The 14934-nt window shown below is 40.0% G+C and overlaps 1 protein-coding gene across 2 annotated transcripts in view; it reads left to right on the forward strand.

Annotated features, from left to right (window-relative positions):
- Window positions 1–14934, forward strand: part of TAF1A (TATA-box binding protein associated factor, RNA polymerase I subunit A) — a 37756-nt gene that overhangs the window by 1902 nt on the left and 20920 nt on the right. For both annotated transcript variants that reach the window (XM_087856162.1, XM_045809655.2), the window contains exons 3-5: window positions 1510–1679; window positions 6855–6968; window positions 12759–12957. In XM_087856162.1, coding sequence (XP_087712288.1) covers window positions 1510–1679; window positions 6855–6968; window positions 12759–12957 — 483 coding nt within the window. The remainder of the gene's footprint in view (window positions 1–1509; window positions 1680–6854; window positions 6969–12758; window positions 12958–14934) is intronic.

Below are 14934 nucleotides of genomic sequence, written 5' to 3' on the forward strand. Positions count from 1 at the left end.
TCTTCCACTCCTCCTGTTTGTGTTCCCTCTCTCGCTGGCTGTTTCTCTCTGTTAAATAAATAAATATAATCTTAAAAAAAAAAAAAGAAAAAAATTTCTGTTGAATTGCATTGAAATTATTCCTAATAGAATTGATCTATAATGGGTTTCAAAAAAATAATATTTTCCCCCATATAAATGTACATATAAGCAAGAGTTTCTGTGGGATATATTTCTTGTAAGAATATATAAAAGAAGTGGTTATCTGTATATGGGCATGTTGGATGGTGTAGTTCTGGGGGAATGTATTAAAACTGACACTTAATGCCTTCAAATAGATCTCTCTTAGCCTAGCCATCTTCCCCCTTGATTGAGATTCTTTAGCTCCTAGAACTTGCTCCTATTTCTTTATCTTTCAGTCTAAATATTATCTCATTTAGTTATCTTGGGAAATTAATGCTCAAATCCATGTGACGGGCAGTTTAGAGATGAGGGAAATGAATTTCAAAGAAGTTAAACTCTAAGTGTTGGTATCAGGAGTTAAACCCACGTCTTTCGGATCTCAAGGCTTATACATCCAATAACTGAAATACAATTTTAAAAATGAGATAATATATGTAAAGTGCCTAGCACAGAACCTCATGCATAGCAGGTGTTGGAAAAATAAGTTTCTTTCCTTTCATTTTATTTTTGCTAATAAATGCACATGGTTTAAACAAGGTTTGAATGGATGGCACTTCAGAGGGAGTGCTATTTCCCTCCATTGCAGGTAACTAGTAACTAAAGTTCTTGCTAGTTAAGACATACTTGAGCATGTTTCTGTCATCGGTGTTCTGTAGAGTGCTTGAGTCTGTCTGAAAGCAGGTAGGTTTAAGACAAGAATTTACATGCTTAGAAATGTTTCCTAAGTTATGGATAGCCTGTTAAGCCCAAAATACTTCACGTCTGCAATGAGAAAATAATTTCAGGTAATATTGACATTGTAGTAATAAATAACCATAATAGGAAAACAAAATTGCCTAGCAATTGCCTTTTTTTAAAAAATTCTAGTAGATTTCTTTCAGGGTTCTGAAGGATATGCCCCCTAGAATAAAAACTTTGAAGGCAGGGGATCTGGATTAAAACTGGATTAATCTGGATTGAAACTATATGTTGAGTACCTAGAATAGTATTTGGCTCAAAATGGTGCTCAAAAACTATTTGTTGAGGGTGCCTGGATGGCTCAGGTTAAGTGTCTGCCTTCAGGTCAGGTCATGATCCCAGGGTCCTGGGATGGAGCCCCACATCAGGCTCCTTGCTCAGCAGGGAGCCTCCTTCTGCCTGCCACTCCCCCTGCTTGGGTGTGTGTGTGCGCGTGCGTGCGCGCGCTCTCTCTCTCTGTCAAATAAATCTTTGAAAAAAAAAATTACTGGAAATAACAAGGGAAAGAACTCTGTAAAAAAAACCCGAAAACAATGGCTTGTCAGAAATCAGTTTTTTAAACTTGACTTGGCATCGCTGTGGGTAAAGACTCTTCTCTTTAATCTGTAGAAACTGGAGGGAAAAAGGAGAAGGATTTTGCTCAGACAACAAGTGCTTGTTTGGGTTTTATCCAAGAAGCGCTGCTGAAGCACCAGTGGCAGCAAGCTGCCGACTACATGCACAGTTACTTCCAGATCTTGGAAGATTCGGACAGCCACAAGAGGCAGGCGGCACCCGAGGTAAGTGGCCTGTGAGTCCGCTGGTGAACATCGCAGGTACCGGAGCGTTTCTGCCTGTGGAGTGCCCCCTGAAGAGCTTTTGCAAGATCTCAAATTGATTTTTCTAAAAGCTACTAAAAGTAGTTTTGGGTGGAGAGTTTGTATTGGGATGTTGTTTCTCGCATTTCTTTTTACTTATTAGGATTTTAAAGGAAACTCAAAATAGTCTGAATTCTTGGATTCCCCACTATTCATTCCTTCCTTCATATATTCTTCCTTCTTCCCTGTGTCATTATTTTCCCCACTCTGTAGGGATGTTTCCTGTCCTACAGACATGTTATTTCTTCCATCTTAAAATCATCTCTTGACACCCACTTCCTCCCCAGGTGTGCCCCAGTTTTCCACTTCTGCTTTCAGCAAAACTCCTTGAAAGAATGTGTATACTTGTTCTCTCTAAACCCTCTCCAGTTAGGCTCCCCCGACCACCAGCATCACCATTTCTTCCAGATTACTTTGTCAAGGTCAATAGTACCCAGTTCTCAGTGCTCATATAACTTGCTCTGTCAGCAGGCTTTAAGACAGTAGATCACTCCCTCCTGTGTGATAAACTGTCTTCATCTGGCCTCTAGGACACTAGAACAGTCTCGGTTTTCTCTGGCCTCACTGGCCTTCCTCAGCCTCCTTCTGTGAAGGCTCCTCTTCTTCCTGGCCTTTTGACTTGGGAGTTCCCCGGAACTCAATTCTTAGTCCTCTTCTTTATCTGAACTCACTCCTGATGAGCTCATTCAGTTTCATGGCCTTAAATTTAGTCTCTATGATGGACGATTCCCATTTGTATATCTTGGCCCTGACATCACTTCACATCCGTGTTCCTGTATCCAGCTGTTTATTCCACGTCACCGCTTGGATATCTAACAGTCCTGTTACACTAACATATCTAAAATGGGTCTTCTGATCTTCACCATTAAACCTAATTTTCCTCATCTCCAGTGATGGTTATTTTATGTATCCAGTCGCTGGAGCCAGATTCTGAAGTTCCCTTTCTTTCATACCCCATATCCAAACCATCAAAAAGTCCTTTTGGCTCTACATTAGAAATTCAGTCCGAGGGATGCCTGGCTCGTTCAGTTGGTTAAGCGTCTGACTTCGGCTCATGTCATGATCGCGGGGGCCTGGAATTGAGCCACACATGGGGCTCCCCGCTCGTCGGGGAGTCTGCTTGTTCCTTTCCCTCTGCCTGCTGCTCCCCCTGCTCATGTGCGCTATCTCTCTGTCAAATAAATACAATCTTAAAAAAAAAAAATTCAGTCTGAATACTTCTCACCACCTGCATTGCTGCACGTTGATCCAAGCCACTGTCCCCTGACTTAGACGACGGCTTGTCCTCCTGCAATCCCTAGTCTCTTTTCAACAAAGGGACCAGGGTGATCCTTTTAAAAAAATAGTTTTGAGGGGCACCTGGGTGGCTCAGTCATTAAGCATCTGCCTTCGGCTCAGGGCGTGATCCCGTAGTTCTGGGATTGAGCCCCACGTCAGGCTTCTTCACTGGGAGCCTGCTTCTTCCTCTCCCACTCCCCCTGCTTGTGTTGCCTCTCTCGCTGGCTGTCTCTATCTCTGTCAAATAAATAAATAAAATCTTAAAAAAAAAAAAGTTTTATAATTCACGCACCATACAGTTCACACATTTAAATTGTACAATTCAATATTTTTTCACAGATTCACAGAGATGTGCAGCCATTACCACAGTCTAAATTTCAAACAGTTTTGCTCCCCCACCCCCAAAACAACCCTGTGTCTGCTTGCAGTCACTTGCCATTCCACCCCTCCTTACCCCACTCCCCAGCCCCTGGCAACCACGGATCTACTTTCTATTCTGGATATTCCATATAAGTGAATTTCATAGTATATGATCTTTGTGCCTGACATCTTTCCCCTGAACATAATGTTTTCACGTTTAGCCTTATTGCAGTATATATTAGTACTTCATTCCTTTTTTTTTTTTTTAATTTATTTCCTAGAGCGGGAGAGAGTGCGTGCGCGTGCAGGGGGAGGGGCAGAGGGGGGCAGAAGAGGGACAAGCGGACTCCGCGCTAAGCACAGAGCCCAATGCAGGGCTCAGTCTCATGACCCTGAGATCATGACCTGAGCTGAAATCCAGGGTCAGAGGCTCAACTGACTGAGCCACCAGGCGCCCCAGTACTTCATTCCTTTTTATTGCAAAGTAATATTTCATCACATTTTATGTATCACTTCATCAGTTAGACATTTGGGTCATTTGCACTATGAATAATACTGCTATGCACATTCATGTACGTGTTTTTGTTATGGATGTTTGTTGAAATTTCTCTTGGGTGTGTACCTAGGAGTGGAGGCCTGGGTCACATGGTAACTGTGTTTCACCTCTTGAGGAACTACCAGACTGTTTTCCAAAGTGGCTGCACCGTTTCACATTCCCACCAGCAATCCGTGAGGGTTCCGATTTCTCCCCATCCTTGCCAACTTTTGTTATCGTCTGTCTTTCTGATTATAGCTGTCCTAGTGGTTGTGGAGTGGTATCTCATTGTGGTTTTGATTCGTATTTCCCCAGTGATTAATGATGCAACGTGATCCCTTTAAAACACAAGTCAGATCGTATCACTTCTGTGCTGCAGAGTATAATGACTTCCCATTTCACTCAGAGTAACAGCCAGCGTCCTTATGATTGCCTGCAGGTTCTCTTTGATCTGCTCACTCCCTTTCCCCCTATGACCTCTCTAACCTCATTTCCTGTTACTCAGATATTTGTTTTGTTTTGTCCTCCAAACTCACTAGCTCCTTGTTCTTGCTTGAACGGGTCATGTGTACTTTTGCCTGATTGCCTTTGCCTTACTTGGAAAGGTCTGTCTTCAGATATCACTATGGTTATCTGTTATCTGTCAAGTCTCATTTTCAGTGAGGCTTCTTGTGACTATTTAAAATTGCAACTCCATATCGGCCCCTGCACTTTCCAGCTGTCACTTCTGATCCTCTTCGCCTGCTCCATTCTTTGCCCACGATACTTGCAATTTAATTATTCTGTTTCTTGGTTCTTGTCTGTCTCTCTACAATAGAATGTAAATTCCATGAGGGGAGGGATCTAGAACAGGGCCTGACATGTATTTTTAAATTTGTTCAGTAAAATACAGTTTATCCATGAATAACTTCACATGAATATTTCAAGTAGCTTTTACAATACAGTGAGCATTGTACCATTTAGATATTTAGTAGAGCCAAAAAAAAAATCTGAGCAAAGAAAATTTAGCTATTGGTTGAAAATTTAGTTTATGGACAAAGCTATTTGCATCTATAAAACACGGGACAAGTTATATGTTCTTTCTGTTCAAAATTTGTGTTATAAAATGAAGGATTTGAATCATTGGTTTTCAGATACTTGTCTGCCTCTTTTCTTTTTTTAAGATTTTATTTATTTGAGAGAGAGAAAGAGGGACAGAGCACGAATGAGGGGAGGGGCGAAGGGAGAGGGAGAAGCTGACTCCCTGCTGAGTGCGGAACCCAACAGGGGTCTCCATCCCATGACCCCGCTCACGACCTGAGCTACCCCGATCACGACCTAAGCCACCCGATCACGACCTAAGCCGAAGTCAGCCACTTAACCAACTGAGCCACCCAGGTGCCCCTGTCTACCTCTTTTTGAATTAGCTAGGGCTTTTGTTGAAAATACAGATTCTTGGGGCACCTGGGTGGCTCAGTTGGTTAAGCATCTGCCTTCGGCTCAGGTCATGATCCCAGGGTCCTGGGATCGAGCCTTGCATCGGGCTCGCTGCTCAGTGGGGAGTCTGCTTCTCCCTCTGCCTCCTCCACTGCTCGTGCTTTGTCTCTCTCTCTCTCAAATGAATAAATAAAATCTTAAAAAAGAAAATACAGATTCTTATGCTCCACCCCTTACTGAATCAGAGTCTGCATCCCTAGAATATTTTAAACAGGTGTCCTAGGTAATTCTGATGTACAACTAGGTTTAAGAACAACTGTGATAGATAATCTACAATTTTTAAGTTCCAAAATGCTATAGTTTGGTTGTTCTACAAAGGAAATCTTGATCTCTCTTTCTGAGTTGGGAAGGTAAGTTTTAGGATCATACCAAACAACTAATGTGTATGTTCACAGAAAGAATTGATTTAAAATTCTCTTAAATTTACTTTGAGGTCAATAATGAAATACTTTAGGGGCACCTGGGTTACTCGGTTAAGCGTCTGCCTTTGGCTCAGGTCATGATCCCAAAGTCCTGGGATCCAGCCCCACATTCTCCCTCTGCCCCTCCCCCTTGCTTGGGCATGAACTCTCTCTCTCTCTCTGTGTCAAATAAATAAATAAACAAAATCTTTTTTAAAAAAATGAAATACTTTAGGGGCGCCTGGGTGGCTCAGTCCTTAAGCATCTGCTTTCGGCTCAGGGCGTGATCCCGGCGTTCTGGGATCGAGCCCCACATCAGGCTCCTCTGCTGCGAGCCTGCTTCTTCCTCTCCCACTCCCCCTGCTTGTGTTCCCCCTCTTGCTGGCTGTCTCTATCGCTGTCAAATAAATAAATAAAATCTTAAAAAAAAAAAAAAAAAGAAATACTTTAAATTGGGTTGAGAGAAATAGATTCAGTCCCATGAAAAAGAAGGGCTCCAGGTTCTGTCACCAAAGTTTTGGTGCTCTGGGAGAAAATATATTTTATTAAAATTTGACTGTAACTGATGACAAATTTTAAGTTGGAGTTCTAAATATAGATTAAATATAGTCCAGAGTTATCGAGCTTGGTGGATCTCAGGAAACATCTAGTCCATTGCTGTCATTTTGTAGATAATAAAGATGAGACCAAGAGCAGTGAAGAAGCCAGTGCTGATAGAAATCCAAGTTTTCTGACTTTAATATACTTGCCCGTATTCTAATTAAAAATTCTTCAATATGGATCTTAACTTCCTACCTTCTTTAGACTACAAACTTTAAAATGGCACTAGTATAGGCGTCTGGTATTTTAATTTAATGGATGGAAAAAAACTTTATCGCATAAGATACGATATTTAGTTTTACTGGGTGAAATGAGAAACAGCAAAATATTGGCAGTAGTGGTACCTAGGAAAATGAATTACAGGTGGTAAGCAGAAAAAAAATAGCATTCTTAAAATTTGTTAAGGCAAGGATTTTACATATTTATTAGTAATTTCTGTTTTGACAGATTATTTGGAAGCTCGGAAGTGAAATTCTATTTTATCATCCCAAAAGCAGTGTGGAGACGTTCAATACCTTTGCTGACAGGATGAAAAATATTGGTGTCATGAATTACTTAAAGGTGAGAATGCAGGTTTTGTGAATTTACATTTGCAGTGTTCATTTTTTAAAGAAATTGTTTGTCTCAGTAGTAAGGTAGGTAATCATGTAAAAAGTATGGAAAAGAGTAGGACACTTGGATAGATAAAAGAGGCTGAAAGGAAGTCATCTTGTGAAAACCATTTGCTTCTCCATTTCCTGCTACCTACCTTGTTCTCTGAGAGAAAATACCTTCTCTTTGTATGTCTCTGGCCGCCAAAACCAGTCCTTGAGTGATGGCCCTTGTGCTTCATTATGATGATGGGCCAAATTCTAACATTTTTGCTTAAGTCATTTCAGCCATTTGCTTAAGTCATTCTGTAGGAATTGGTGCTTTTAGAAAAAGGAAAGAACTAAAACAAATTGGGAATTTGAATATGTGAAAACCGGTTTTTTTCCCCAGCCTTATTGAGATAATAATCAACATATAACATTGTGTGAGTTTAAGGCATACAGTGTGATGATTTGATCCGTGTATTTATTATGAAATGTTTACCACGTAAGGTTAGTTAACACATCTGTCCCCTCACATAGTACCACTTTGTTGTTGCTGTGGTGAGAACGTTAAAGCTCTGCTGTCATAGCAACTTTTCAAGTATTCAATCCAGTGTTACTGATTATGGTTACCATCTCGTACATCAGATCCCTGGAATTTATACATCTTCTCACTGAAAGTTTGTCCCCTTTGACCTACATCCCCATTTCCTGCACCCCTCAGCCACCATTCTACTCTCTCTGAGTTTGATGGTTTTAGATTCCACGTGTAAGTGGTGAGATCATACAATATTTGTCTTTTTCTGACTTATTTCACTTAACATAATGCCCTCAGAGTCCATCCACCACATGTTAACCAAATGGCAGGATTTCCTTCTTTTTTTTTTTTTTTTTTATTATTGAATAGTACTCCATTGTGTATATGTGTTTATGGAGACATAGATGACATTTTATGTATTCCTCCAGTAGATGGACACGTAGCTGTTTCCATGTCTTGGCTATTGTGAATAATGCTGCAGTGAACGTGGGAGTACAGAAATCTCTAAGATAGTGATTTCATTTCCTTTGGATATAGACCCAGAAGTGGAATTGCTGGATCGTATGTAGTTCTGCTTTTAGTTTTTTTGAGAAACCTCTGTCCTGTTTTCCATAGTGGCTGTATTTATATTCTCATCAGTAGGGTACATGGGTTCCATTTTCTCCACATCTTAGCCAGCATTTGTGTTTTTTTTGTTTTTTTTTTAAAGATTTTATTTTTATTTATTCGACAGAGATAGAGACAGCCAGTGAGAGAGGGAACACAAGCAGGGGGAGTGGGAGAGGAAGAAGCAGGCTCACAGCGGAGGAGCCTGATGTGGGGCTCGATCCCAGAACGCCGGGATCACGCCCTGAGCTGAAGGCAGACGCTTAACCGCTGTGCCACCCAGGCGCCCCTTAGCCAGCATTTGTTATCTCTTGTTTTAATAATAGCCATTCTGGGGCGCCTGGGTGGCTCAGTCGTTAAGCGTCTGCCTTCGGCTCAGGGTATGATCCCGGCGTTTTGGGATCGAGCCTCACATCAGGCTCCTCTGCTGGGAGCCTGCTTCTTCCTCTCCCACTCCCCCTGCTTGTCATTCTCTCACTGGCTGTCTCTGTGTCAAATAAATAAAATCTTAAAAAAAAAATAATAGCCATTCTGATAAATGTGAGATGATAACTCATTCTGGTTTTGATTTACATTTCCCTAATGGCTAGTGATGTTGAACACCTTTTTATGTACTTGTTGGCCAATTGTGTGTCTTTGGAGAAATGTCTATTCAAGTCCTCTGCCCATTTTTGTAATTGAATGTTATATGTATATATATATATATATATATATTTTTTTTTTTTAAGTTTTATTTATTAACTCTACATCCATCGTGGAACTTGAACTCACAACACTGAGATCAAGAGTCACATGCTTCACTGACCGAGCCAGCCAGGCACTCCTGGGGTTTTTTGTTATGGAATTGTATGAATTTCGTATTTATTTTGGATATTAAACCCATATCAGATATATGACTTGCAGATACTTTCTCCCATTCCGTAGACTACCTTTTCATTTTGTTGATTGTTTTTCTTGCTGTACAGAAGCCTTTTAGGTTAATATAATACCATTTGTTGATTTTTGCTTTTGTTGCTTGTGCTTATGGTGTCATATCCAAAAAAAATCATTGCCAAGGGGCGCCTGGGTGGCTCAGCCATTAAGCGTCTGCCTTTGGCTTGGGTCATGATCCCAGGGTCCTGGGATCGAGCCCCACATCGGGCTCCCTCAACGGGAAGCCTGCTTCTCCCTCTCACACTCCTCTTGCTTGTGTTCCCTCTCTCACTGTGTCTGTCAAATAAATAAATAAAATCTTAAAAAAAAAAAATCATTGCCAAGACCGATGTCAAGGACCTTTTTTCCTATGTTTTCTTCTTGGAGATTTATGGTTTCATGTCTTAACATTTAAGTCTTTAATTCATTTTGAGTTAGTTTTTGTGAGTAGTATAAGATAGAGAACCAATTCCATTCTTTTGAGAATATCTGATTTTCCCAGCACCTTTTATTGAAGAGACTGTCTTTTTTCTCTCTTCAATATTCTTAGCTTCCTTGTCAAATGTTAGTTGGCCCTATATTTGTGGTTTTATTTCTGGGCTTTTGATTCCGTTCCATTGGTCTCGTGTCTGTTTTTATGCAAGCACCGTACTGCTTTAATTACTATAGCTTTATAATATAGTTTGCATCAGGAAATGTGATGTCTCCAGCTTTGTTCTTTCTCAGGATTGCTTTGGCTATTTGGGGTCTTTTGTGGTTCCATACAAATTTTAGGATTTTTTTTTTCTATTTTTGTGAAAAATGCCACTGGAATGTTGACAGGATTACATTGACTTTATAGATGGCTTTGGGTAGTATGGACATTTTAGTAATATTAACTCTCATTCCATTCATAAAAATGTGTTAATATTCCTAATGTGTAGGTGGAACTTCCTCTCCAGATTTTCTTTTTTTTTATTTAAGCCTCATCCAAAAACATTGAGATGTTTCCAGAATGTTAGATAGCTCCCTTTCTGTGGTATATATTTGACTGAAAGAGTCCTTTTTCAATAAAGTTTTAAAATGCTTTGCTTTTTAATTTTTTTCAATATCTCTAAATAAAGTTATTGAAACACAGTTACACCCATTCATTTCATTGTCACAGCTGCTTTTAGCATGGCAGATGACAGAGTTGAATAGTTGTGACAGAGACCATATGGCCTGCAAAACCTAAAATATTTATTCTGTGGTCCTTTTTTTGTTTTGTTTTGATTTTTCCTTTTTTCTAATTTTTTTATTGCAGTAAAATATGTATAACATAAAATACATTATTTTAACCAGTGTAAGTGTACAATTCAGTGGCACTAATAACATTCACAATGTTGTGCAACCATCACCGGCATTTCCAAAACTTTTTCATCATCCCAAATGTAAACTCTGTATGCATTAAACAGTTACTCTCCATTCCGTCTTCCCAGCCTCTGGTAACCTCTAATCTATTCTCTGTTCTACCGATTTACCTATTCTAGATATTTTATGTAAGTGGAACCACATAGTATTAGTTTTATTGTGTCTAGCTTATTTCACTTAACATAGTGTTTTCAAGATATATTTATATCGTGGCATGCATTAGAACTTTTTATGGCTTTTTATGACTCATTAGCATTCTGTGGTATGTACCTATCACATTTTGTTTATCTGTTTTTGGGTTATTTCCACCTTGTGGCTGTTGTAAATAGTGCTGCAGTGAACATTGGTATACAAGTATCTGTTTGAGTCCCTGTTTTGAATTCCTTTGAGTAGATACCTAGAAGTAGATTTGTTGGGTCGTGTTTTATACATATAAAATGTAGACAAATGTGTATATGAGTAAATATAAAATATATGAAGATAACTCTACGTTTAACTTTGCACCATTTTACATTCTCACTGCTTTCTTATTTTGAAAAAAGTGATTTCCCCCAGTTTAGGATTCTTTTCTTACTAGAAAAAATGTTCTGAGTTTCTACTTATGTGCTGGGTGCTCTCTTAGAATCTTATTGTCTGTTAAGCCCAGGTCTACTATAAGTGGGATTGAAATGGAAGCAGCTTATGGTTCTGCATAAGGAAGAACTTTAGAACTGAACAGTTGCAAAAAGGAATGTCCTGTCTCGGTGTGTGCTTCCCTTCTCTTCTTTCAAGAAGAAACTGGGTAGTCATTTGATTGGGAAGGGAGGGTCGAATTTTAACTAAATTATTGATTGGGTTCTTTTAAGCCCATAGAATCTATTCAGTTGAAGTGAAGAAACCTGAAAGAGACCTTATTTCACACTCCAGAGTCTGAGAGTGATAATTAGGATAGGCAGTAAAACATTTCTTGTTAATAATTTTTAAAAAACCCACTTACTGCTATTTTCCAGATAATGTGCTAGAAATAGACCTTGCCGTAGAGGGGGACAGGCACGTACATGGAATACATTACGGGTACCAGAGGAGAAACGCCAGATACAGTGAGAAGGCAAAGGAGGGGAATGGTCAGCTCTCTGGAATCAGAGAGTGCTGGGAGGAAATGAATAGGAGAGTCAGGGAAAGAAGTGATGCTTCAGATGAGGCTGAAAAAGTGAGTGGGTGTTCACTGGGCCTATTAGGGAAGAAGGTGGGCGGAAACGGCAGGGTCGATGAGAGTTTGATAGCCCTGTATCCAGTGCTTTAGTTACTCTCCAAGTCGGTTGGGGAAGTCAGCCGTGCCCTCTGTGCCATCCCCGAAGGAGCTTAGATTTTATTCTGTAGGCAGTGGGAGCCATTGAGGGCTTTTACACAAATGAGATTTCTTCGGCAGCCACATGGAAGGTGGATTGTAGTGGGGCAGGACTGGAGAGACCAGTTGAGAAATTGTTGTGATAGTTCGTGATGAAGGCCTTGAACTCCGACTCTACTCACATGATTAACTGTACTTCCCATTATTCCCCTCCTTAGTGTCCTCCCTACTTGGGATGCTCATTCTTTGTGTATTTATTCTTACAGCTTCTGTATCAGGCATTCACTTTTCCATCTGAATAAATGCCATTGTTTAGTACTCCTTCTTTTTTTTTTTTTTTTAAAGATTTTATTTATTCAACAGAGATAGAGACAGCCAGCGAGAGAGGGAACACAAGCAGGGGGAGTGGGAGAGGAAGAAGCAGGCTCATAGCGGAAGAGCCTGATGTGGGGCTCGATCCCATAACGCCGGGATCACACCTTGAGCCGAAGGCAGACGCTTAACCGCTGTGCCACCCAGGTGCCCCTAGTACTCCTTCTTAAGATGTTTTCTCTGAGTTTATATGACATGTATAAAATAATGCGCTGATTACCTGCTATGGGCCAAAGTAGGCACTAGGTGGTATGCAAATATTATCTCATTTAGTCTTCATAACAGCTTTCTGAAAGGTGTTATGTTCCCTTCAGATGTAATTGTTCCATATAACCCGTAAGACTCAAACAGCAAGTAACAAAGCACCTGAACCAGGACTATCTATCTTGAAAGACCCTGTTTGTTTCACCAGATCACACACTGTCTTCTGTGAGTTTATATAATTTAGCTCATTTACATAATGTTAATTATTTCGTGTATCTTTCCTCTTTACTAAATTGACATTTTTGATGACAGAGACAATGTGGTTACATCATCTGTGTCCTACCAAGGTCTTAGCCTAGCATATATATTCTCTGAGTTTTTGGATTAATGGATATCTAATGACCTATTTGGGCTTTTTCTTACTGTTGCAGATCTCCTTACAACATGCATTATACCTTCTGCATCATGGAATGCTTGAAGATGCAAACAGAAATCTTAGTCATGCAGAGACATGGCGATACGGTGAAAAGTCGTCTTCCCAGGAAGTGTTAATCAACCTTATTCAGGCCTATAAAGGGCTTTTGCAGTATTATACTTGGTCTAAAAAAAAGATGGAATTGTCTACACTTGGTAAGTGAAGAGGAGTGTACTTGTATCAATGAGACTGAGTCACAAGGACAGTCAAGATCTTTTTTTTTTTTTTAACTTAAATTCAATTAATTAACATATAGTATATCACCCAGTTACCCCATCCTCTCACCCCCCCTCCCCTCCAGCAACCCTCAGTTTGTTTCCTATGATTAAGAGTTTCTTGTGATTTGTCTCCCTCTCTGATTTCATCTTGTTTTATTTTTCCCTCCCTTCCCCTATTATCCTCTGTTTTGTTTCTTAAATTCCACATGAGTGAGATCATATGATAATTGTCTTTCTCTGAAGGACTTATTTTGCTTAGCATCATACCCTCTAGTTCCATCCACTAGTTGCAAATGACAAGATTTCAGTTTTTAATGGCTGGTAATATTCCATTGTACATATATACTGCATCTTCTTTATCCAGTCATCTGTTGATGAACATCTGGGCTCTTTCCATAGTTTGGTTATCGTGGACATTGCTGCTATAAACATTGGGGTGCAGGGGCTGCCTTGGATCACTACATTTGTATCTTTGGGGTAAATACCTAGTAGTGCAATTGCTGGATTATAGGGTAGCTCTATTTTTAACTTCTTGAGGAACCTCCATACTGTTTTCCAGAGCAGCTGCGCCAGCCTGCATTCCCACCAGGAGTGTAGCAGGTTCCCCTTTCTCCACATCCTCACCAACATCTGTTGTTTCCTGACTTGTTAATTCTGACTGGCGTGAGGTGGTACACATTGTGCTTTTGATATGTGTTTGCTTGATGCCAAGTGACGTGGAGCAGTTTTTCACATGTCTGTTGGCCATTTGGATGTCTTCTGTGGAGAAATGTCTGTTCATGTCGTCTGCCCATTTCTTGATTGGATTATTCTTTGGATGTTGAGTTTGGTAAGTTCTTTATAGATTTTGGATCCTAGCCCTTTATCTGATAAGACATTTGCAAATATCTTCTCCCATTTTGTTGGTTTTCTTTTGGTTTTGTCAACTGTTTCCTTTGCTGTGCAAAAGCTTTTTATCTTGATGAAGTCCCAATAGTTCTCTTTTGCCTTTGTTTCCCTGGCCTTTGGAGACGTGTCTAGCAAGAAGTTGCTGCGGCTGAGGTCACAGAGGCTGCTGCCTGTGTTCTCCTCTAGGATTTGGATGGGTTCCTCTCACACATTTAGGTCTTTCATCCATTTTGAGTCTATTTTTGTGTATGGTGTAAGGAAATGGTCTAGTTTCATTCTTCTGCATGTGGCTGTCCAATTTTCCCAACACCAGTTGTTAAAGAGAGTGTCTTTTTTCCATTGGATATTCTTTTCTGCTTTGTCGAAGATTAGTTGATCGTAGAGTTGAGGGTCCATTTATGGGTTCTCTATTGTGTTCCATTGATCTCTGTGTCTGTTTTTGTGCCAGTACCATACTGTCTTGATGATTATAGCTTTGTAATAGGGCTTGAAGTCCAGAATTGTGATGCCACCAGCTTTGGTTTTCTTTTTCAACATTCCTTTGGTTATTTGGGGTCATTTCTAGTTCCATACAAATTTTAGGATTATTTGTTCCAGCTCTGTGAAAAATGTTGATGGTACTTTGATAGGGATTGAAGGATTTGCATTGAATGTGTAGATTGCTCTAGGTAGCATAGACATTTTAACAATATTTGTTCTTCCAATCCATGAGCATGGAACGTTTTTTCATTTCTTTGTGTCTTCCTCAATTTCTTTCATGAGTGGTCTATAGTTTTCTGAGTACAGATCCTTTGCCTCTTTGGTTAGGTTTATTCCTAGGTATCTTACAGTTTTTGGTGCAATTGTAAACGGGATTGACTCCTTAATTTCACTTTCTTCTGTCTCATTGTTTTTTTTTTTTTTTTTTTTAAAGATTTTATGTATTTATTCGACAGAGATAGAGACAGCCAGCGAGAGAGGGAACACAAGCGGGGGAGAGGAAGAAGCAGGCTCATAGCGGAGGAGCCTGATGTGGGGCTCGATCCC

The sequence above is a fragment of the Ursus americanus genome, chromosome 2, assembly GCF_024610735.1.
Source record: "Ursus americanus isolate L20-20 chromosome 2, mUrsAme1.1.p, whole genome shotgun sequence".
Lineage (NCBI taxonomy): Eukaryota > Metazoa > Chordata > Mammalia > Carnivora > Ursidae > Ursus > Ursus americanus.